General features: G+C 39.6%; 1 protein-coding gene across 1 annotated transcript in view; it reads right to left on the bottom strand.

Annotated features, from left to right (window-relative positions):
* Window positions 1–23637, bottom strand: part of ADAMTSL1 (ADAMTS like 1) — a 464029-nt gene that overhangs the window by 16834 nt on the left and 423558 nt on the right. Inside the window, exons 23-24 of the mRNA XM_009274309.1 lie at window positions 15693–15872; window positions 13704–13838 (exon numbers count right to left, since the gene is read on the bottom strand). Of these exons, the coding sequence (XP_009272584.1) occupies window positions 13704–13838; window positions 15693–15872 (315 nt within the window). The remainder of the gene's footprint in view (window positions 1–13703; window positions 13839–15692; window positions 15873–23637) is intronic.

The raw sequence follows: 23637 nt of genomic DNA, 5'->3' as shown, positions 1-23637 counted from the left end.
GAAAGGAGGTTGTAGCGAGGTGGGGGTCGGTCTCTTCTCCCAAGTAACTAGCGATAGGACGAGAGGAAATGGCCTCAAGTTGCGCCAGGGGAGGTTTAGATTGCACATGAGGAAAAATTTCTTTACTGAAAGAGTGGTTCAACATTGGAAGAGGCCCCAGGGAAGTGGTTGAGTCACCATCCCTGGAAGTATTTAAAAGACGCGTTTTAGAGGTCTTTTCCAACCTTATTGATCCTATGATTCTATGAGTCTATGATTAAGGAATAATTCCATCAGCTGATATTTCTTTATTGTCATCTCCATGTCATTTGATTACTATTTATTATTCACTGAGATAAATAAGGATGTGAATATGATGCCTTTGTAGCTGCATTACACAATGAACAGACACTGCAATGTGACATTTTTGTTACTGTTCTTCCTTTCATTCTTGTCTGTCCACCTGAAGTGATCCTCAACTAACTTATACTCAGCAAGTACTGTTCCTGCTAAAGAGGTAAGATGGTCTTTATAGTTGCTGCAATCAAGATTTTATTTAAATATAATTTTTTTCCTTAAGAATTTATCTATACCTTACTGAGGTGCCTGTAACTGCAAGAATAAAAATACCATTTTCATTAAACTACCCAGGAAGGCTGAAGAGTTTGATTTCCAAACATCGTCAAAATCAAATCCTTGAGACTTGAGGACTACATTACTTTGTTTAGGAACCCTTGTTGACCTTTTGACTTTGGTCACACCCCTAAACTAACAGTAGGGACTGGGTTACTGTAGTCTTCACTTGCCTGCCTTTTGCCACTAATCACATCTCCTATTACACTACTCCTATGGCAGAAGATGCTGCCTTGCCCATGAGAATTGAAGCTTTTTTGCTCATACAAAGCAGAACTCATACAAGATGGAAAAAGCCAGTGGTGACCTGTGGCACATCCCAGCCATTTTCATGCTGAGAGGTAGATCCAGGCACTGGGGAGACCCCATCTGCTTTTCAGGAGGATAAATACTGGGCACCTCACCAGTGCGGTGGCTGCATGGGTCTTTGCTGTGTCCCCTCTTGCTGGCAAGCTCTGCCTGCATCCACAGTGGGGAAGGGTGTGGGCTGGATAAAGCTGCCCTTCGGGGCTGGTTCACTGTGTGAAATAGGTATTACAGAGAGCAAGGGCTCCACAGCAGAAGGCAAGTGACGCACACAGTAGGCTCTGCAGTTGCAATGACAATGTTTCACTGGCAAAGAACTAGTTAATGCAGCTAAATATTAAAAAAGAAAGTAAAAGGGGAAGAAAAAGGCAGAATGAGAGTGCACACTGCTCACAGTGGTATCCCCTCTTCCCTTTTTCCACTTTTATTTATAAGGGTAAAGAGTCTTTGCTATTTGTTTTAATTTCTTTGGCAAGGTCTAATGCAGTTTTTACCATTGGCAGTTCTCTCCCCAACGCTCACTTCCTGACTACAAAGACACAGCTTTCTTTTTTACGTTATTCCTTTTGTCCTGAGTACTGATGTGTTTTTTCCTACTTTTGTGCTGAAAAACCACTCATCCAATTTCCAAGACACTCATTCTCAAGTAAATGGGTGACGTGAAAGATTTCAGCCTCCCAGGTTAAGGCTGCCTAAGTTAAAACCAATGGAAAACAAAGGAATGTACAGGAAATGGACAAACTTAACAGTAAATGGCTGTATGCCTTTTGCCTCCAGTATTCAATTTTTTTATAGTTTGCTTGTCTTCTAAGATAATTGCAGGGATTTCCACAGGTCAGCATATAGCCATGACAACTGAAAAAGACATGCTGTGAGCTCGGTTTTACTGTTTGCATTTGCAAACAGTCTGCACAGGATAAATGAAGAAAGCAGAAAGGTCAGTTTGATGTTAAACACAGAGGAACTGAAATTGACTTCACTGTACAAATGGTCCTAGTTTGTGCCTGTTTTTCTTTAAAAAATTATTTCCACAGGTCAGCATATAGCCATGACAACTGAAAAAGACATGCTGTGAGCTCGGTTTTACTGTTTGCATTTGCAAACAGTCTGCACAGGATAAATGAAGAAAGCAGAAAGGTCAGTTTGATGTTAAACACAGAGGAACTGAAATTGACTTCACTGTACAAATGGTCCTAGTTTGTGCCTGTTTTTCTTTAAAAAAATCTATTGTCAGGCAAAACAATATAGTCTTCCTAGTACTGACTATTTTACTTGCCTTATATATTATTTCTTCTTCCAAAATGTATATATAAAATATTAGCTAAAGGAATGGCCAGTAATCAATAATATGGGGGGAAAACCCCAAACGCTATTCCCTAGATATGTTCTACCCATAAGTAATTATTACTTTTTTTAACATTTAACAATAAAACTTTACTAACACCTATGAGTCTCATATGTAATGGATACTCCTCATTTGTGTATGCAGAACAAGCATCAATCACAATTCACAAGTGACATTTCCTATGTTTCCCACATGTATGGATGCATAAGCTGTGGGATAATGTTTTATGCATATTAAGTGAGAATCAGAGTACAATAAAAACCCATGTTCCATTACTATCCCCTTCTCATCTCCCAGGAATAATTTTAATACCATTTAATGCAGATTACCAACAGCTATTCTCTATTTCCTCCCACCCCTGTGGACATTGACTGCCTTATCCTTCCAAAGCTCAACACCTGTCCCTTTAATGCCTGAGAAGGAAAAACCAGTTTTGTTTCCAGACAGCACAGCTATTGCAGAGCTTTAATGCATCAGAACCCTTGGGAAGGTGAGGAGGGAATATTTTTTTGGGACTGTTTCTGAGCAGTGAAAGCTCTGGCATGAGCGGGCTCTTCTCCTTCAGTCCTTCTTAAGTAGAGAAAGAAAATACTGCCTTCAGCCTCCCTTCCAAAGTCTACTGTGACTCTGAATTCATTCAAAGCCAGGATGAGTGAGTCATGGATGGGCAAAAGCTGGAGATACAAACAAAAATCTAATACAAATTACATCTTTTAGCAGGGAAAATGTTAATATTTCAAGGATAACAAGGCGGTATTTGGAAAGGGAGGACCAATGTTTCACAACAACGCTAATAATTTCTTGAGAGGAAAGAATAAATGCACGGTGCAGGCCAAATTCAGCTCCCTGTTATACCTCTGCCACGCTTTCTGTATGACTGTAGCTGCAGAAAGACTCTGGGCTACTGTGTTAAGCTAAGAGAACAAAATATGAAGCATGCATCACTCTTTCACTTGAAGACTTGAACAATAGGAAAAAACCAAGTGCAAAGGCTGTTGAGTTTAGGATTCCTTTTTTTAACAGCCTGATACCTTAAATCAGCAGAACTGTATGGAAAGCAACAGTGAAAACATCAAACAAACTTTGCAAGTACTAAATACAGTTTGTAATACAAGTAAAAAAAAAAAAAACAACCCAGCGTTGCCTTTAAAAAAGATATCTATTCTTAAAATATAGATTATTTTCATGCATTCGTATTTGTCTAACAAATAGCTCTCTAATTTACTATTGACGTGCTGATTAATCCCAGGCAATATTTCTAATATTTATTAAAGATGGAATCTGAGTGAAGACTTCAGGTCAAGATGAGGCATTTAAATTTCTTTAAACAAAATAGTCTTATAGTCTGAGCTCAATAAACTACTTAGCTTTCCAACCGCAGCCCTGAAGCTGCTGTGCTGTGGGAGGTAAGCTCATCTTTTCCATTCTCCCGGCAGCTAATCAAGGCACATGGAGGTGCATGCTGTCTTACCTGAGGCCAAGCCATGTGCCAGCAGTGGAGCTGGAAATCAAACTCTTGCCTTCTTAGTCTCGGGACAACAGTTTCATCTTTGAAAATTATTTCCTGTTTAAGAGATAGGTTGGGGTAGCATAGCCTGGATATAAACACTGTGGTATGCAGTTTGGATCCATTGGTATTGATGTTCAACTACATGCTTGCACCTTAAACTTCAGTTTTACAGCCTTGCTATTCATCAGTGATCGCTCCTTGCAAAATAGGCAAATGTTTGTGCTGCATTAGTTCAAAAGACTTTGAATCAACAAAAAAAAGGCTGAATTTGAAAAAAAAAAACCATCCCAATTGGTTAGGGACTGCATGTTTCAGGACATCACAAAGTACAATAAAAGTAGCACAGAAAGTTCACAGCTAGACTTACAAACCAGAAGGCCTATGCCCCTGCCTCTGCAAGTCACAGACATGTACCTACAACATAAAATTGGGAGATAAAAGATGATTGCCGACTACTATCTGAAATGCCTGGCAAAGGAGGAAAGAAGGGATTTGGAAGCAGAATTATTAATTATATTAAAACTGAAATAAAGCAAGATAAAAAAAAAATTCTGTGATTCTGTATATATTTTACTGAACTCTGACAGAAAAGTGTGGTAGACCACAATACACTGTGTTAAAGCGATAAATATATGCAGCTACAGGATTTGAAACCTGACAGTATTTCCACTCTAATCTCTACATTCAAAGACTTAAAGTATACTTTCAAAATAGAAACATGATTAAGGATGAAATGAAGAACAAAATGCTTGGAACAAAATGTAGAGAAGCCATAGATCAATCTGAATAGGTACAAGCTTGGTGCTGAACTACTATGTTGGACTTCACACTGTACTACTGTGTTCACACTATGTAGGTGAGATCAGACTGGCACAGAGAAATACTTCCCCAATTTCCTGTCATACTTGATTTTCTCCTTAGGTGACTGAGAGAGAAATGCATGTTAAACCTAAAACAGAGTTAAATTTAATTCTGTCCTGTATCTAACATAAGGAAGAAAATTTCACAGGATGTATTCAACTTTTTAAAATGCTATCAAACCAAATGAAAGTAGGCAAGATCATGTCTGAAAGTCACATATATGTAAAACCTGTTTTGCTGAAGTGGCAAAACTAAGAGACAAGTCTTTGTAGTTTGTCTTATGGGGAAAGATTTTTCAGTATAGTACGAAGTGTAAATTTAAACAGACACTTAACTCAGGGTGTTACGCAAATTACTTCTCAGTGCTTTCATATACTGAATGAAATAAAACCTATAAAAGGTAATGTGATCCTGAAAATCCCCAAAAGAAAGAATTAATGTTAATGTAAGTATAACCTCTATTTTTAATAGTTTAAAGGAGGTCAAATGAACATGAAATTATGCTAGACAAGGAAAGCTATGTATTTGGGAATTCTTGAAATAGGCCAATTCAGCTGATGACAGTAGCATTTTAAAAAAAGAAGGTATTTTAAATAACTATTTATGGCTCCAAAGGAGCAGTTGAAATGTACTATACTGAACACATGACATGTTTTTTAAACAGTTCTCAAAACACCTAAACTGGCTACCAAATGCCACACATATTGTTGTTATTAGATATTATTTACATAGTATTGTAAATTTACACTGTATTCAACAAAAATTGAGTTAGGCCCATTCCCTGCCCCACAGAGGTTGTAAAAAATGTTCCCAAATATACAGCCACATCGTGGCCCATTAAAAAAGCGAGGGAATTTTCAAGCTCTGGTAGTAATACTGTTTTCTAAAAATGACTCTGACAGTGGGAATCCTACACATCAAGAATCTTGTATTAATAAGGATTGGGCTGAAAAAAATCACCAATGGCAAATCATGAAACCAAAGCCTACAAGAATGGATACAGCATGTTGAAATGACCTCCTGAGCTAACTCTGATGGGTTTATGGTTTATTCAGTGCGTGACAAAGATGGAAAAGAAGAACCCTTCAGTGTAAACATCTCCACCATTGCTACAGATCCAGGTTAACTGTACAAGTACATTTGTAGGGGAAAAATAACACGCAAAAGAGGCACGTGGAGCAAGCACTGAACAATGATACAGCACAAGGAGTTCAACAAAAGACAGAGCAAGAACTAACATGTAATGCCATTACCAGCCCAAGTTGCGAAGGTCAGTGCTGCTGTAGAAGCCTTTCTGTATTTCTTAAGCCAATATAAACTTGCTACATCCTGAGACATCAGCATCTCAGGAAACTTCCTGTGGCGCAAGGAAAATAACAAATGCAGGGCAGAGAAGGTGGAGGGCAGAAAGGTGCAGGAAAGTCAGTGCTGCTTGCTCCAGAGAGGCTGTAACTTCTGCCCTACTAAGAAAGTGCTTTAGCCATTTGGGAGAGGTTTTGAGAACCAACCAGAGGGAGAGGGTGCTTCAAAACTTAGAATGGGTAAGTCCTTTAGTCAACAGGTCAAAAATCCCACAGTGTTTGAAAACTCACTTAACACTTACTCTAGAGCAAATCTTAAGTTGTGCAAGAGGCTAAAAGATCTTTTATGTGAAGGAGCTGGCAGAATGACAGGTTTCCAGACTGGGATACCTGTGGCAAGTCTGATACCCCTAGTTTTTCACCAGAACTTGCCTCAGTGGAGCTTTGCATCATTTCTATCTATGTTAGCACAGAATCTAGGCCAGTGATCCAGGAAAATCATAGAGACACAAGTTCAAGGGCTGCAGTTATTACCACAAAACCAAAATTAAACAGATGTTGCCCCAGAGGCCAGTGATATTATTTTATGTGGCAGCATTTTGGACTGCTGCTGTAGATCAGTGGTTCTCAGATTAGCTCATTCATGGCACCAAACAGCAGGCAGGAAAAAAACCCAAGGCAGCAGATTGCCTTGAGGACCTTGCTCTTTTGACTCTGCTTTCAGAGCTTGGCAGTGGGAGGACTAGTGTCTGATTGCCTGAAAAACAAACACTGTATCAGTGTGGTCAAAATGTTCGACCAAGCAGAGGTATCATCACGTAATATATACACTGAAATGTACACAGCATGCACTTGCAAATGAAAAGCCACACATTTCAATGAAATGTTATGGTGTAGTCTGATGTAGAAGGAAGATACTACAATACTGTATGAACTTTATACAATATTTAGAATGTAATCAATGTGATAGAGTCTGATTGGGGAATTAATTGCAATGATAATGGCATACTCTTGATATTAATTTTAATTCTCATCTTTATAGAAATGTCGCTTACATGGGAATTCTCGTAAATAGTGTGACAAGGCAGAATTTTCACTGAGGCAAAAGCGAACAGAAATCACAATGAACAGGACAGATTATCCCAAGAATTCACCTGGTGCTTTATCCTCATGACAGTGGAAGTGTTGTTAGTGTAAAATAAAGTTGCTGAAAAAATATCCTTTAGCATTAGAACTACTTTTCAAACATGATGTCCAATTTATTACAGAGAGTGAGGAGGAAAAAAATGGTGTTATGCAAAATAACTTCTCAGATAGCCACGATTTTATCTGACTCCTACTGCACAACTTCTGCAGCTGTCTTTTTCCTTAGGGGAGCAGAGACACTGGTTTAATCATAATTACTCATGAGTTTTCTCTTTGCTGACTCTGTGCAGATTGTAAATTATTTTATGTTGTATTTCTGTTTCCAATTTTAATGCAGCAGTAATTCCCAAAACCTAGGAAAATTTAGAGCAGGCTCATGGTAGAGAGGGGAAGGGCAAAAGGGAGTAAAGGAAAACTTATGTTTCACGAAGATATACTCTTGCTCTTGAGTATATCGCCAAACGTCACAAGAGATTTGCACTGGTGAGATCAGTTGTGTTCATTTGGATCATTTATTGCTTTTCACACTCATTTTGAACAAGTGTCAGTCCTATGTTTATGGATGTTATGGCTCAAAAGCAAGATACATAGCAAGCAATTGCAGCCCTAACTTCTCTGGCTCTGCTGGAACAGTTTGGTCCTGATCATGACATCAGCCTATCTGTATGATCTGTTTCTTCTTCTAAAGTAGTCAGCAGCACAGCATTTGACTCACTACAATGCACCCCAGAACATTCAAAAAGTTCTAGGTTAATTTTTCTGTTCAGTGCCACATCTAGATAACGCTTAAATCTGCAGGTAGGCAAAGACTAGCCAACTAGCCACAGACTTGAAGTGGTCCCCTCTAAAAAAAAAAAAAAAAAAAAAGGCTGAAAACCCTCTTGAACTTCGGGCCTTGGCTCTAATGCAGTTGGCCCTTTCGGAGTAATTTATTCATACGCAAAAGGCTGGCCATTGCAAGCAAGGTGGCTGCCATAATTATGTTTTTCCATTCCGCTTTCTGGGGCCTCTTCTGGGCATCTAAGTGACTCTACTAGAAAATGAGGGGAATATACTATTGCCAGTAAAAGAAAAAGTGAGAGGGAAATATGGATTTTGATAAGAATAAGCCTTGGCATCTTTGAAGTGAAAGGTTTTTGTTATTACTTTGTTTTAAAAACAGCTTCATTGCTGTTCAATGAATGTTCAATTGCATGTTCAAACAGCATAGGTGTTTGCAGAACAGGAATTTGTAGTCCAACTCTTCATCTTCTGAAGCAGCAGTGAAACTGGCAGCTAAGCTGCTCTAACTCTGTGGTCATTGGGATAAAGTATAAAAACAGAAAGAAGTCTGCTTTCTAGGACTGTGTTTGCAGTGCTGGCAGTTAGTAAAATCATGTTCTGATTTGTGAAGTGAGTAAATTTGATATGGAAGTCATCAGGGAGAACACAATAAATATGGAGCAGCAGTATTTCCTTTTTTTTTTTACAATTGACTGTACTTTTTTGGTCATAAAAAATACACTATCATCTAACTTTACAGTTATTTTCAGTATCTCCTACAAATAGGGACTTTTTTTGCTAAATACACAAAATTGGATAGATGTCCTAAGCTGGGGACAACAGCAGGTTCCCAGTGAACAAACTGAAGAATATATAGTTCAAGAGATAAAAGAGGATGGGAACCAGATTCAGAATAATTGCCTAGGCTTTTCCCCATAGGTTCACTCATATCTTTAAATTCCCTAGAATAACCATTATGCTCCAGGATTTGTATTGCATTCATAAATAAATAGAATAAAGGCCAAGAATTTACATAATGATAGCATCTCCTCTTTCTATCAAAAAACCTTTTTTTTTTTTTTGCCAAAATATGAACATTTGATCAGGATACAGTGAGCCTTAAAAATATACATTGCAGCTATGCACAACAGATAGAGTAGCTACCATTATCTCAATACTTAATTTTTCTTGGATGTCTTCTCTTTTTAAAGACATTGCTTAAGTCTTGCACTGTGCCAAGTAAGAGCTAGATTTTCTGTTAATTTCAGATCCTAGCTATCTTAACTGTTTATGCTCCCATTTATCTTTAAATTCATGAACCTGTGCTGCATTCCAAAATAAAGATGCATCTCTTCCCTTGGCTACCTCATAAATGCAGTCCAAAACCTTTATTTAATTATATACAATGTGCAATGCGGCAATCCCCCTTCCTTCAATATGCATATCCTCAAGTGCACATTATGTTTTCAGAAATCATCACACATGATGAAGATTTCTGAAAAAAACATGTGGGACATGAACATGAAGCTTTGGGGAAAAATTATCAAATGTGTTCACAGATATTTTCTGTGCAACTCAAAGGCTCATCTGCAACAAAATATTTAAACAAAGCAACAGATGCCAAGAAACACTGTGCTGTTACAAGCAGTCAAAGCACATTCTCCTTCAACCTTTTTTCCTTCACTGTGACATTTTATAGGTCCTCCTACATTTCTATATTCCTAGAGGTATTAATTTCTGACCTATCTTCCAATGTTCCTGAAAGAATCCTCACTTAAATATAATTCACATATATAAGTCAAAGTCATTAAAGCTTCAGCTTTCACTATGCCACATAACTGCAATAATACAGTATTATACCTTCTGTGCTAAGATAAGGAGACATTTTTATATCATATTTTGTATCTTTTGACAAGTTTGCTGAGATTTCCAATAAGGTCACAATAAATTTGAGAAATTGTAGTGAATCCCCACCGGGATTTGTAAGATCCTCAGATTTTCTCACTGAAATGTCTTCAAATACAGGAAAAAACAAGCTTGAACCCAAATGAAAACAAATATTCTTGATAGACCCAAAGCCTTTTCTGCAGGAGTGTTAGAAGTCAGGAACACTGGGTCCTACAACTTCAGTTTTGCCAAAATTAACATTTACAAAGCTCAAGACCCATGTAAATGTGTCCAGGGAGTTGTATAAACAAAATTCAGTGATACTGGTAGCATAGATAAGGAAACTCTACTGAAAATACATGAACTTAGGATGTTCCTTTAATTCAAAAAGATAATTCCACAAAGTAATCAGGGCTTATAGAAGTCAAATGGTCATGAATATTGTTAAAACTCAAAAGTTCTTATCAGGTGACAAACAAAGGAATTCCCTTCTGAGGAAGAGAGCGAGTTTCTTATAATACTTTCATTACCAACATTCAGGAAAACTGTATTCAAAATTAAAAAAGTCTCAAAGACAGAAACTTTAATAAGATTAAGATCTAACGTGAAAGCTTTCCAAAGAAATATAAATTGGTGTCACTTCAGAAATTTACTATGTGTTCTATGTTTTGTGTGATAGAAAGTCTTCTTGTGTGCCTGCCATGAACCAAGGACATCAGAAAGTGCATGACAGTCTGTTGCTCATCACCGATTGTCAGTTTGTGCTACTGTAAAACCCAGAAATATTCCCAAGCTCATGGGTGCTCCAGCTTCTGCTTTGAGGAGAGTCCTGTCCTTCAGATGTGTGATCTGCAGATAACACAGAAGTGTCTACTACACAACCTGCCAACGAATGTGAGGGCTGGGGAGGACTGCAGTAATCTACACATACTTCCAACAGTTGTGAAGGAGCAGGTAAGCATCAGTCTGCCTAAGCCACTATCTACATCATGCTCTCTAACCGGATGATGAGTTGGGCCTAGAAACTAACTGAAATCTCAACCTTTTAAAAATAAAAGAAAGAAGTACGTAAGACAAAAATGTTCCTGTAAGCTCATGCAAAAAGGTGTTTTATATTAGATCTTAATGGGAGTGTTGCTGACTCCATTGGGCAGGACATGAGTCTTTAATGGATCTTTTCTTCTACTTCTGTAGTGGAGGCACACAAATGACTGCTGAATGACCATTAACAATGAAAAGGAAGACCTCCAAACCAGGTATTTGTGTTATGACCCTGATCTTTCCCTTCTGCAAACCCCCTGAAATTGATGTAGAAGAAACACATAGGAGCTGACTCCAGAGAGCAAGTTCATAGTTTCAAATGGTTGAAACGATGGTGGAAGCATTGCACAATTCCACAATTCCACAATAAAGTGCACAGCATGTATGATAAGCTGGAGGCTCCAGTTCTCTCCTTTCAACTCAGCTTGTTAATTGTTGTTATATTTTATACAGTTGTTAATTTCCAAATAAGTTCTCATTTGCAACTTTAATCTTCTGTTGCTGTGCTAATATTTTCTGCTTTTTTTTCAAGGCACAAAACCAGTGTTTAATGAAGTTTTGATTCCTATTTTTCTTAATCCCTGGCAAACCCGTACCTGAATTTATCCAGGTTTCTAACATAACTTTTCACCTTTGGTGTCTTTTAACTCCTTAAAACATAAAGTTTCCCCAAAGCTTACTTATCACTCCTTTTCTTCACACTTCACTCTTCCTTTGCACATGTCCTATTTTCCTTCTCTACTCAACAAATCCTCATGTCCTTAGACTTCCAAATATCAGGTCTAATTCAATGCCTTCTGAGTCCCAAAAGATGCTGGTGCCTGTCAGCAGTAGCACAGAGAAGGGATCCTATACATAGTAATTTATATAACTAAAGTTCTTATATGGGGCATCCAGAGCATGTAGAGCAAACACCCCAACATAATCAATGATGAAAGAAAGGAATAAAGCCAATTGGCTGGGTGGCAGAATAGGAAGAATTAGTGGACAGCTTGTAGGGCATGCTGTGGACAGGGGACACAGGCATGGGTCACAGATTTACAAGTTCACAAGTTGTTCCCAAATTAGTGTTTCCAGCTGGTGCTTAAAAACATATGCAGATTTTCTTTCCCATGTAGCAATATTTCAAGCAAAGGTTGATTATGAATGTGTCATAGTAGTCCATGATAAACTTAGGTACTGCACTGGAAGACTGTGGGGAGACTAAATTTGGGAGTAAATATAGAGTCTTTGATTGTAATCCATACTGATATTAGTGTACAGAGTAAACTAGATGTATATTAAAAAAAATATCTGAGAGATGAGTCCTTTTTTTTTTTTCAGTAATGGGTGTTTTCATAGTAGATGAATCCAAATTCTTTGGTATAACCACAGACAACGTATTTAAGTAATATATATGGAAGCTGAATGCTTTGTGTATTTGTTTCAGTGATACAACATGAGGCAGCACATTGGACTGCAGCTTTCTAATTGATTGGATAGCCCATTCCATGCTGATTTTTCATTAGAAAAAACCTCTTAGGAGGTTTCTTTAGTTTTTAACTATACAGGCCTCAAATTCAGGTCAGTAAAACTTCAGTGAAGTTGAGGGAATTGCCTCAAGAATGAAACTGGTTTGCTATTTTGCTATTAAGATACATGGAGTTTCTTTGCCCCTGAAGTGGAATAGCAGGGTACAGGGTGACATGGCCAAATGAAATTAATTTAGAGGTGGTTATATACAGGCACTGCAGAACACCCTTTGTGGTTCAATTACTGCTTTCAAACAATAATAAAGCCCTACAACTACTAAAGACCTCTTTTTGGAAACCTGAGAGGAAATGGATGAAGCAGGAGTGTGACCCAGTCTTACAACAGTGAGTACAATAAAACCATACTCAAAATGGTTTATTCAATGCTAATAAATACCTTCAGATATTCCCCCCACCAAGGACTATTTCAGTGAAGTTTTTGTGCAAGCAGAAAGGTAATCCAGAGCTGCACGCTAAAAGCCATTGCAAATGTATGCAGATGTCACCACTGGGGAAAAGTAATCCATACAAAACTAAAAACATAAATAGAAAGCCTCCACTGTGAAAATAAAATCTTAAAATTGTTACTAAATGTAAGCAAAGAATGTTTTGGAAGGTAGTAACAAGGCCATTAGAGAAGCTGTTTGTCTATCTGAGCCCGACAGTTAGTAGAGGCTCAAGATCAGCATGAGAAATGAAATTTTAAAATAAATATACCCTGAACTTTAGAAAAGGATGAGATTCTCTTTGCAAACAAATGCCCCCAGATCTGAAAGGAGTTTAGAGCATATAACAGAACTTGCCATGTAAAGAGGAGAAAGCTATATGGAAGGCAGAAAAGGATGAAAAGAAGAAAAGCATTTAATTGGGGATTATCTCCTTATATGGCTTTGTGCAGACATTGGGTGTGTGATAAAACAAAGAGAAATAAAATGAACAGAATGAAACAGAGAGCTTGCAAGAGAAAAACATGTCTAGAGGATAGGCAAAACTCTAGAAAAGGCTCTGAAGAAGAAGGATATACAGTATGAAAGACTAGTATCCAAATGCAGAAGGAAAACAGAGCCACAAGCGTTTCTTCTTTTAGATCAACTGGCACACCAGTTTGCCATGTCTTGCGTTGAATGAGATTGCCAGCCCCTCAGAGCAGGGACTGCTTCTTACAGGGTGTTATAAAGTATGGCACAATGGAACCCTTATACCACATGCAGCTTTGGGGCATTACACTAATAAAAGGACATCCTTTTTTTAAATGAGTTTCTGAGTTCTGAGAATAATTTGGCAGTGATTATGACTGACAATGTGCTGTCGGTTTGATGTCTTTTGTCCCAGTGCTTCCTGGCTGGATAACTGGATGCATAACTGTAATCTAAATTCTAAACCCTTTTTAATCTAAACAAAACTTAAAGCGCTTGACTTACCTATGAGAGCAGAGATCCCTGGCCTGACAGTCATTTTTGTTCCTGAAGGAGAGGTCAGTACTGAACGAGTACTGGTCCCAGCACTGGAAAGCACTGCTGTCAAGTCTTCTAGGTAAGTAAGAGGTCGTGGAGGCTCTGGTAACAGATTGGGAGACTGAAGTGATGAGCAACACTATAGCAGAAAACATCTCAGGGACATAAAAAAACCCACCACCAGCTATTGCTGCATTATTTGCTGTGCTGCAAAATTACCATTTCAGAGGGGCAGTCTAAGCAACTTTGGGCAACTACTAAAGGTGTGCTTTGCCTCATGTTAGGTAAGGCACTAGAGAAATTATTAAAATAACATCTGGATCAGTATGACCACAAAATAAAAGAAATCGTGTCTGAAGGCTACCATGGCATTCTGGTTGACCCTCTTCATATGTGATGAAGGTACATGCAGCTTGGATGAAAGAGCAAATTTATACAGCATAGAAGCCGAATCAAATGTCCATGGCAGTCAGTGGAAAACTTTTTAATGTCTGCTACAACCTGGATCAAGCCCTGATTAAATATGGTTATAACCCTGCCAAATCCTGCGGTATACTTAGGCAGAGCTCCAAAGGACTAAAAGTTCAGAGCTCAAGAGGATCAGTCTATGCTGAGAACTGCAGGATTTAGTTCTTTACTAACCATAATGCTATTTTAAAAATTCATTGTGTTGCCCATCATTCCCAATTCCGTTTGTCATGGAAATGATGGGATATTTGATTTAAGTGAATGGTGGCTTCATCCCCTTTCAATTAGATCACAGCATACACTAAGCAAGTTTTCTATTGCTGATTACATTCAGCAACAGAAGTGCAAGTCATGGATGCTTTAACTGTTTCTTTCCGTCAAGGAACTAAAAATGTGATTTGCCTACAAACATAAGCAGCTTGCATAACTCACAGTAACTTTCCATCTTTAAAAACTAAGCCATTTATAAAGATCAGACAAGGATTTAAAGGTCATGTGGGAGATTTTATTTATAGGCTGAAACCCAGCTGATTTTTTTTTCCCCCCAGATTTTTTTAGGCTGAGTTTCTAGAGCCAGTCTGGATTCACAGGGAAAATCATGTGAACATTCATAAAGGGGTTTTAGTGTTGCCTGTGAAACTGAGAAATCTCATTTTAAAGCTTCCTCTGGAAGCTGCATCATCCATGGGACCCTGTGCTCACTCTAGTTATGAAAGATGAGAGCTGTAACAGATGCTTTAATGGTGTTGCACCAATAACAGGGACTAGGTTTCAAAATTTGACACTTCGCTATCACTTCACTAAGTACAGAAGCACTTACAAAGTCTGGCTTGATTATTCATCTGCCAGGCATGGAGAAATGATAGAAGATGAGTTATTAGGAAAGTAAACCCCTTTCCCACACATCCAATTACCACCGGGTAACACTTCCATCTGTAATTCACAGCTGACATTGTCTTTTCCAATCACCCAGCTGGGCTTTCTGTCTGTTGTTTAGAAACCCAAGAAAAAGTAAACTTCACCCTTCACTGAACTTGGGAAGTGCTTTTTAAAAGCAAACTGGGTTTATGCACCTGTTAGATGTGAAACGGGTCAGTATCACACAGCCATGTACGGAAAGGCTGCTCAGAAGAGGGAGAGCACTTCATAGGGAAAAAGTGGCATCATTCTCATTTCAAGAGAGCCACTTTAAGAAATGGTTAATAAATGTTCTTCTTAGCTAGTAAGTCTGAAAGAGTGTAACTGAATATCTCAGGTCTGGGAGGTACAGTCCCTTTGCTTAGACATTTTCTCCTTATCTATCTTCCTTTTACCACCACCTTGTTTCAGGTGATGCTGCCCAGAGAACAAATGCAGACTGATTCTTTTCTTAGAACAGGGCTGCCTGTATGCCATTCCCTCTTTCCACATCCTCTGATTAGTTCTGCAGGCTAGATGTGCCAGCAGCCACATTAGTATTGCTGCAAGTGCAAAATACCCTGGACTTACCAAGAACCAACAGCTGGGAGCTTTCAGTTACCTCCCCACGAAGATTGGCTGCCTTGCAGGAGTACAACCCCTCATCTGACAGAGAAACATTTGCAATTAGCAGCAACCCATCATGCAGATGGTGAGCAGAGGACAGCTTGACCTTGTTCTTAAACCAAGTAACTTCTGCTTCAGGAACACCTGGAAAAACATTGACAAAACATAACACAAGTAAGATATATGTTGCTAAACAGTGTTATGGTTGCTACAGACAAAATTGTTAAGATAGAACAATTAAAACAAGATTTTAATATGACTTCCAAGTGACACTTTTTGCAGTTCAGAAGTGTTTAGTCAACTCTTTCACATTACCTGCCTTCATGATTCTTAAATCCCTCTGAGATGGAGCAGAAGAGTTAAAACCGAATTGAAGTCTTCCCTTTTAGTATCCCAGAATTGTACAAGCAAACTCTGAACTCATCTCACTTAAAAGCAAGCCTCTATCGGATAAGAACAAAGGTTAATCTACCCTAGTATCCTGTCTCTGGAAGAAGCCATAAGCTGGTGCCTTTCCCAGCCTCCCACTATTTTCAGCTCAGGAACTTTCTGAGCCAGAAGTAGTTTCTGTGCAGCTAGGAGCCCTCCATGGACTTCTTTTCTATTAATTCATCCAATCTTCCTTTTTGAAATTATGCAAACAATTAGCATTTACATCTTCAGAAAAGCAGTTTCACTGGTCTCACCAGGAGTCTTCAGACAACAGATTGTTACAGATTCATAACCCGCTATAGGAAGAATTGCATCCTTTTGTGTGCTTGGATCTAAGATCCAGCTATCTCTGCTGGGTACCTGCTTGTAGGAATGGGTTTTGATGTGTAGATGGCAAGACCACTGGTCTTGCAGTAGATAGTATTTCCTTAGCATAGGGATTTCTACCTCAATTTAAATGCATACCAGGTCAGGTAATTTAGTGCCACTGACTACTAAACAATTGGTTTATGTGAAATGGTATTGGAAGTCTCAATAGATGGGATAGACCTATGGAGCTGTGCCTGAGAGGAAATGATACTGTGTGGACCCATGGCTGTAAAGAGTAGCACATCACTAGTCCTGGTAACTGCTGGAGTACATGCTCTCCCATGTGCGGTACGCCCTGTATGTGCGAGGCAGTTAATCTCTTTCACTTGGAACATGTAGTTTCCTCTTGTCTACTGTAGATTAAGGGCGTGCGTACAGGCAGTTATTCTTAAGTATCTGCTGCCCACCTAAATCCCTCCCTGCCTTATGTCACAGCAACATGTTCCTCTGCCCATTGCCAGTACCCTTCTGGTTGTGCCTCCACGTCAAAAAGCAAAACCCACTTTATTTGTCAATTCTGTGGCCCTGGCATCAGAAATATTTCACTCGGGCTGTGCTCGCTGAGCACGACCACCAATTTTTCTGTATTCGTAGTGACTGCCTGATTGCAGGTGCCTCGCTAAGCATGTGCAGATGGAAATGGGAAAGGGAGATTTTCCCTATTCTTCCACATCGAAGCATTGTGGCTTTTTTTCCACCTCTCCCAGAGTCACCTGGTGACTTTGCCAAGACATCTGGAATGAGTATGTCTGAGCCTGGCAGCCAGGAAGGAAAGCTGAAGCCCTGTAAGGGCAGAGGGTCTCATCCACATTCAGAAAGTAGCAGGAAGCAGGCTGTAAAAGACTACAGGGTTTTTCTCACCTTTGTCTGAGGGTAAATAGCATATGCTAATCTGGACCCTTCATGGCATACCCAGATAACTAATCATTGTTGTCTGTGATGCTGTTTTCGAAAGGCTTACCCTTGTTTGTATTGCTACAACTCAGTTTTTTTAAAAGGATGGGCTGTTGGTCTGTTTCTGACCCCCCCCGCTGCGATAGGACCAGTACGCAGCTCTCCATCTGGCTGCTACTCTTTGACCTATGTGGCATGGGTGGGCCGACCACCACTTAAAAACTCTCTCTGATTTTTTCCAGAGCATCCAAGCAGAGTCCTCAGGGGAGTTCAGACAACCGCTGGATAGCAAACAACCCCAACCCTTGAGTTTATTCAAGCCTGCGTGTTTATTGTGTTTCCATTGTGGGCAAAGGAAGTTTGAGAGTTGAGCTCTGGAGACCAAAAGAGAGAAAATGGAGATTCTTCCAGTTCTGCAGTCCCTGAGATGGAAAAACACTCACATCCCAGCACTTGTCCTCCCAATGCCACCCTAGTGAAGGGATGATCCACTCTCTCTTGCAGTCTAAACTACTTACAGTGCACAGGTTTTCACATTATGGGTATTGTCAAACTTAGGCATGGAAGTATCAAGAAATGTACCTCAGAAATAAACAATCACAAGATTATAAAATTATAAAGCTTTCTCCAATTCCAAACAGGGCTCACCTTCTTTCTTTGTTTTGAAGACTAAAATTGGGTAGAGCTTTCAAGTTTTTCTTGAAAATAAAGGAAGATAAGTACAAATAGTGGGAGAAGAGGAAGGGATGAGGAGTGCTGAGAAGGCTAAAGAAGAAGGGAAAGGGACAATGAGGATTTCATATGACCACAGTCCTCAAGAGCAGGGACTCAAATAAAATAAATAAATAAATACAGAGAGACAGACAAAACTAATTTGCTTCTTGCAGACAGCTGATCAGATAGTCTTAGTCCAGAAAGGCAGATTCCTCTTGTATACACTTCACTAACAGAAGAAGCAACAAGGGGTTAAAGGTAAGACCCCTTACTGTTGAGTCTAGGAAAGGTGCGCTGTAGCTACAAAATGTCCAGCTTTTTCTGACTGCTGCTCTACAAAATGTGTTCTTTCTCTGTCTTTAATGTGAAGTTTCCACACTAACAGGAGATTATTTGAAACCAACCTGTACAGCTGTTCCTACAGTTTGGTTTAGGGAAGATAAGCAGTATATGTCAGTGAGCAGCAGCTTCATTTTCCTTGTACTTCCACCTTTAGTGACACATATAAGCCTCAAGACAGGAATAGGAGGCAGCCAGCACAGGGATGAGCAAACATCATTGCACAGCATTGCCACAAGGGGTAGCAAGAGCATTTCAATCAGTTTTGTTGGATAACAGTGAATGACAGAGGACAGAGGGCTGAGTGTGTTTGCCTTGCAGAATCAATCACAGAGACTGAAAGTCTAAGAGATGCCAGCTGGAAACAAAACTCACTTTGCTGGGCAGGCAAGACTTTAGGTGGTAAACAGTTACCGAAGTCTATTCTTCAGCTTTCTCCTCCATCACTGTGCATGTATTCAGCACAAAAAGGCTACCTGGGATATGTAGCAAGCAGAACTGTGCATGCCAATCAAGATAATTTTGCTAAACCAGGAGCTTTTGGGGAAGGAAAGCATAGCAATACAAGGATCTAGCAGTGGTGACTTGTTTCCAATGCCACAATATTCTTGAAATAGTGACTTGCATGTCAGAATCTGGTATAGCTGATGGGCAAATATGGGTTATAAAGCAAGGTAAGAATTAGAAAAATATAACCTCCAGCATATAGATGAAATACAGAGGAAAGGAATGTTTAGGAGAATTGAAAAAGCTGCAAGCTGAAACATCAGAGAGAGAAGGATATACAGGTCAGGATGGTAATATATTTTAAGTCACTCTTCCAAACCTGTTCTGACTCAACAGTGACTAATGGCACATGACACTTTGCAGACAGGTGCCTCTGTCTTATGGCCTGAAGGATACCATGGAGAAATGCCCTAAGAACTAGATTTTTAAAATTGGTTCCTCCTTTCATGTCCAACTGTATTTTCAACAACAGCTTGGGCCAGATTGATTGAGGCTTCTGCTGTCCATATACAGGTCAGGATGGTAATATATTTTAAGTCACTCTTCCAAACCTGTTCTGACTCAACAGTGACTAATGACACTTGACACTTTGCAGACAGGTGCCTCTGTCTTATGGCCTGAAGGATACCATGGCCCTAAGAACTAGATTTTTAAAATTGGTTCCTCCTTTCATGTCCAACTGTATTTTCAACAACAGCTTGGGCCAGATTGATTGAGGCTTCTGCTGTCCAAATGAATATCATAGAATCATAGAATCATTGAGGTTGGAAAAGACCTCTAAGATCATCGAGTCCAACCGTTGACCCAACACCACCATGCCCACTAAACCATGTCCCTAAGTGCCTCAAATATCTGCACAATTTAAGTGCTGAAGTCAACAGAAAGCTTCCTAGTGATACTGATGTGTTCCAAATTGCTCCCACATCCCATTTGGAAGTGAAATTGCCCACAGCAATCAAATTGCCCACACCAGAAAAGCTGCTGGCTTTCTGAAGCTTGGAGAAAATCCTCCAGCTGGAAGTCACAGGCATCTGCAAGACTCTTGAGTGACTTTTGGGTGGGAGTTCCCTTAGGATTAGTTTTGAAGAAGTCTGGGATTGACCACAACCACCTATGTTTAAAAAATATTCTTTCACCTCTATAGACAAAGTGGCGAAGTTATGCCAAGTGAAATAAGGCTGATTTTCAAGCTTGAACAAAACCACATCACCATCTTTGTGGTATAACCAAAATAGAGTTTCATCCCGACATAATTCATATCAGGGGCCAATTAAACTCTAATGCATCCAGGATTATTTTGTTTTCCCTTGTCTTACAGCTAGTATCTATAGATTTCAGCTCAGAACACAGATTTTGACAGTGTTTATGCCTTTCACAAGAAGTTAAAGAGCAATATAAAATTACTCCGGAGCCTCTGGTAATGTTCTCTTATCTCTTATCTCTTGTTTTTAAGCACCTTCTCCAGGCTTATCAACACCTGTCAGCAGCAAGTGTGTATTTCTGTCCCTTGACAGCAAAAGCAGCTTTGGAAAATGTCATAACTGATCCTCATACTTAATATTTCTCTTATAAATATTTATTCTGCTGTCCTGCTGACTCTCAGGAAAGACATGTTTTTATATGAGCCAAGACATCAAGATCCAATACGTGCATGGTCCTATACTACAGACTATACAGCACAGTGATAGCAACACAGCTTATAATGATGAGATTAACAGGCACCAAATTTTGATCTGGAACAACTCTCAGTTGCTGTGCTGGCTCAGGGCATCCTGAAATGACTAGAGGGAAAGTACTAGAAGGAAAAAGACTATAGCTTTACAAAGTTGTGTGAAGAGTTTTTTCATCTACATAAGTCTCCATATAATTTCTGGATATGTTAGTTTGCTTTCTAATTACGTTTACTTCATTCTCACACTCTAATTTCTTTTTTATTATCAGATGTTACTGCATTAACTATTGCACGTTAACTTACTATGATCTGATGGCCATTTCATTGTTAATGCCTTCTGGGGAACTTTGGCAAACTACATAGCTGTAAAGTTCATCTAGTCTGAAGAAGTCACTGGGATACGACACGTTTGCTGACTGAAGCAATACTGCATGTTTCTCTTTTCTTTAGAATTGATCATTCCAAGTAGAATGATAAAAAATATATTAAAAGGCTGGATAATAACAACCCTGATGCTAAAACAAAAAATTTGTGCTTACAATAGAAGGAAATTATATTTATTTTCATGTTCTTTAACAGGTTTTATGAGATGGTATATTTTCCAGGCATAGGTGAGCCAGCTGATAGAAATCACTCTGTTCCTGGATCTCTTCCCATATGTAGCTTTTTTAAATTGCTGTTGAATTGTTAACACTATTTGTATGAAAATAGGATTCTAGTGTCTATAAAATATTTCTGTCCTCATTACTCACTCTCTTATTCCCTGTGTAACATCACAGCTTGTGGTTTATGACTTTATCATAATTTCAACAGTATTAATCTCTGGTGTCAAACTTACTTGACACTTTCTGTGGAGGCAGTAGCAGAAGATAAACACCCATGAAGAAAATTATGATTTAAGCAAATTTCTTCTGTATCACAGAAGAATCCAATATACAGTAATGCTACTAGATAGCAAAAAGCAATCTTCTGGGAGAGAAGACAGTGATTCTGCTGTGACACTGCTAAAATTTTCCATTGTGGAAGTACATTGTCATAGTAGGTAGGCTTCATAAAATTGCTAGAGAAGATTTTAGACTCAGAAAAGGCACTGAATCTGTGCCCCTGACCATGTTGTGCTCCCCTCCTGTAGTTTTCTGATGCTATAAGAGCTGTGGCGACTTTGCTCAGCTACATCCTATTCTTTTCATGATGTCTTTATACCGAAGGGAAATGGCTGCACTTCTTAAACCAGCAATCACTGTCTACATCTGTGGGGGCTCCCCATCTGCAGCTGAGAGAACCCAGAGAGAGAAATCCAAAATAATTTATGTTCATATAATACTTAGTCTCTTTCACACACTGTCAGTGCAGGTGGCCATGCAGGGGCCTAGGGAAAAAGAGTACAGCTTTCATCTCCTTCTTCCTTGAAAGACACTGGACGTCAGTCTGATTGCAAGGGAGTGTCTAGTGTCTATGTTGAGAGGATGACAGAATTACTGAATTTACTCCTTCATGAACCACTAGGAAAAATGGTACTGTATTTTTCTTTCCTTAATCTCACTGAGAGTAATTAATAAATTGGGATCCCAGCCTATTGTTTGCACAGCTATTGTGCATGCTTTGCTAAAGGACAGATGACCAAATAGTGAAACTTGAGCCAAATACCTTTTTACTTAAGAATTTGCATAGGGATGTGGTTGGCAGCACTCGAAGAAGGAAAACTTACAACCACGAAGTGCTTAAAGTGAGCAGGAAGTGTAAAAAAAAGCAGGACATTTGTATATTTGCAGTGCAGATGCTTATTTAGAGTCATCTGAAGTAGCCGCTAGGGACAAGAAGCTAAAGCAAGGGTCTAAGGGACTTCATACAAGTCTCCACCACAGATATTTGTGTAACACTCAGCATGGCTCACTGTGTTTTATAAGCTGCTCCATTCCCCTCCCATTCCCCCTCATGCTATGCATGAAAGTGTAATGAATCAAAGGTCTGGCCCTGGGTCTTTAGAGATTTCCCAGCTCTCTCTCTTCCCCAACCTCTCCTCCCCATACCAACACCATTTCCACCAACAGCCATAGGACTGCAACATGCAGATAAGGTCAAACTTTTTTGGTCACCATTGGAAAGAGGCAAACTGCTGTTGTAAGACTGAGGGACATTCAATCTCTGGCTGGAAACAGTTTCAGGGAGAACCCTGTTCCAGCAGAATTCCTCTGAATTCCTGCACTTCCAAGACGAAAAAAGAAAAATCAGAAAAAGAGTGTGCTAACATGCCCTTAATTTGAAAAAACAGAGTTTGGCAGGAAAAGAAGGAACTAACTGGAGTGGACTTTGAAAACCCCATCAGTGAGGAAATAGAATCATTAAGGTTGGAAAAGACCTCTAAGATCATCGAGTCCAACCATCGACCCAACACCACCATGCCCACTAAACCATGTCCCTAAGTGCCTCATCTACTCGTCTTTTAAATACCTCCAGGGATGGGGACTCCACCACTTCCCTGGGCAGCCTGTTCCAATGTTGAACCACTCTTTCAGTAAAGAAATTTTTCCTTACATCCAATCTAAACCTCCCCTGGCGCAACTTGAGGCCATTTCCTCTCGTCCTATCGCTAGTTACTTGGGAGAAGAGACCGACACCCACCTCGCTACAACCTCCTTTCAGGGAGTTGTAGAGAGCGATGAGGTCTCCCCTCAGCCTCCGCTTCTCCAGGCTAAACAACCCCAGTTCCCTCAGCCGCTCCTCATAAGACTTGTTCTCCAGACCCCTCACCAGCCTCGTTGCCCTTCTCTGGACACGCTCCAGCACCTCAACGTCCTTCTTGTAGTGAGGGGCCCAAAACTGAACACAGTATTCGAGGTGCGGCCTCACCAGTGCCGAGTACAGGGGCACGATCACTTCCCTACTCCTGCTGGCCACACTAGTTCTGATACAGGCCAGGATGCCATTGGCCTTCTCATCATTTGAACATATGTGAAATCTCAAGGTCAAAGACAGAATTGC

Source organism: Aptenodytes forsteri, unplaced genomic scaffold (genome assembly GCF_000699145.1).
Source record: "Aptenodytes forsteri isolate BGI_AS27 unplaced genomic scaffold, ASM69914v1 Scaffold46, whole genome shotgun sequence".
NCBI classification, from domain to species: domain Eukaryota; kingdom Metazoa; phylum Chordata; class Aves; order Sphenisciformes; family Spheniscidae; genus Aptenodytes; species Aptenodytes forsteri.
The sequence above is the reverse complement of the archived record's forward strand: the minus strand, read 5'-3'. Positions and strand labels throughout refer to the sequence as shown.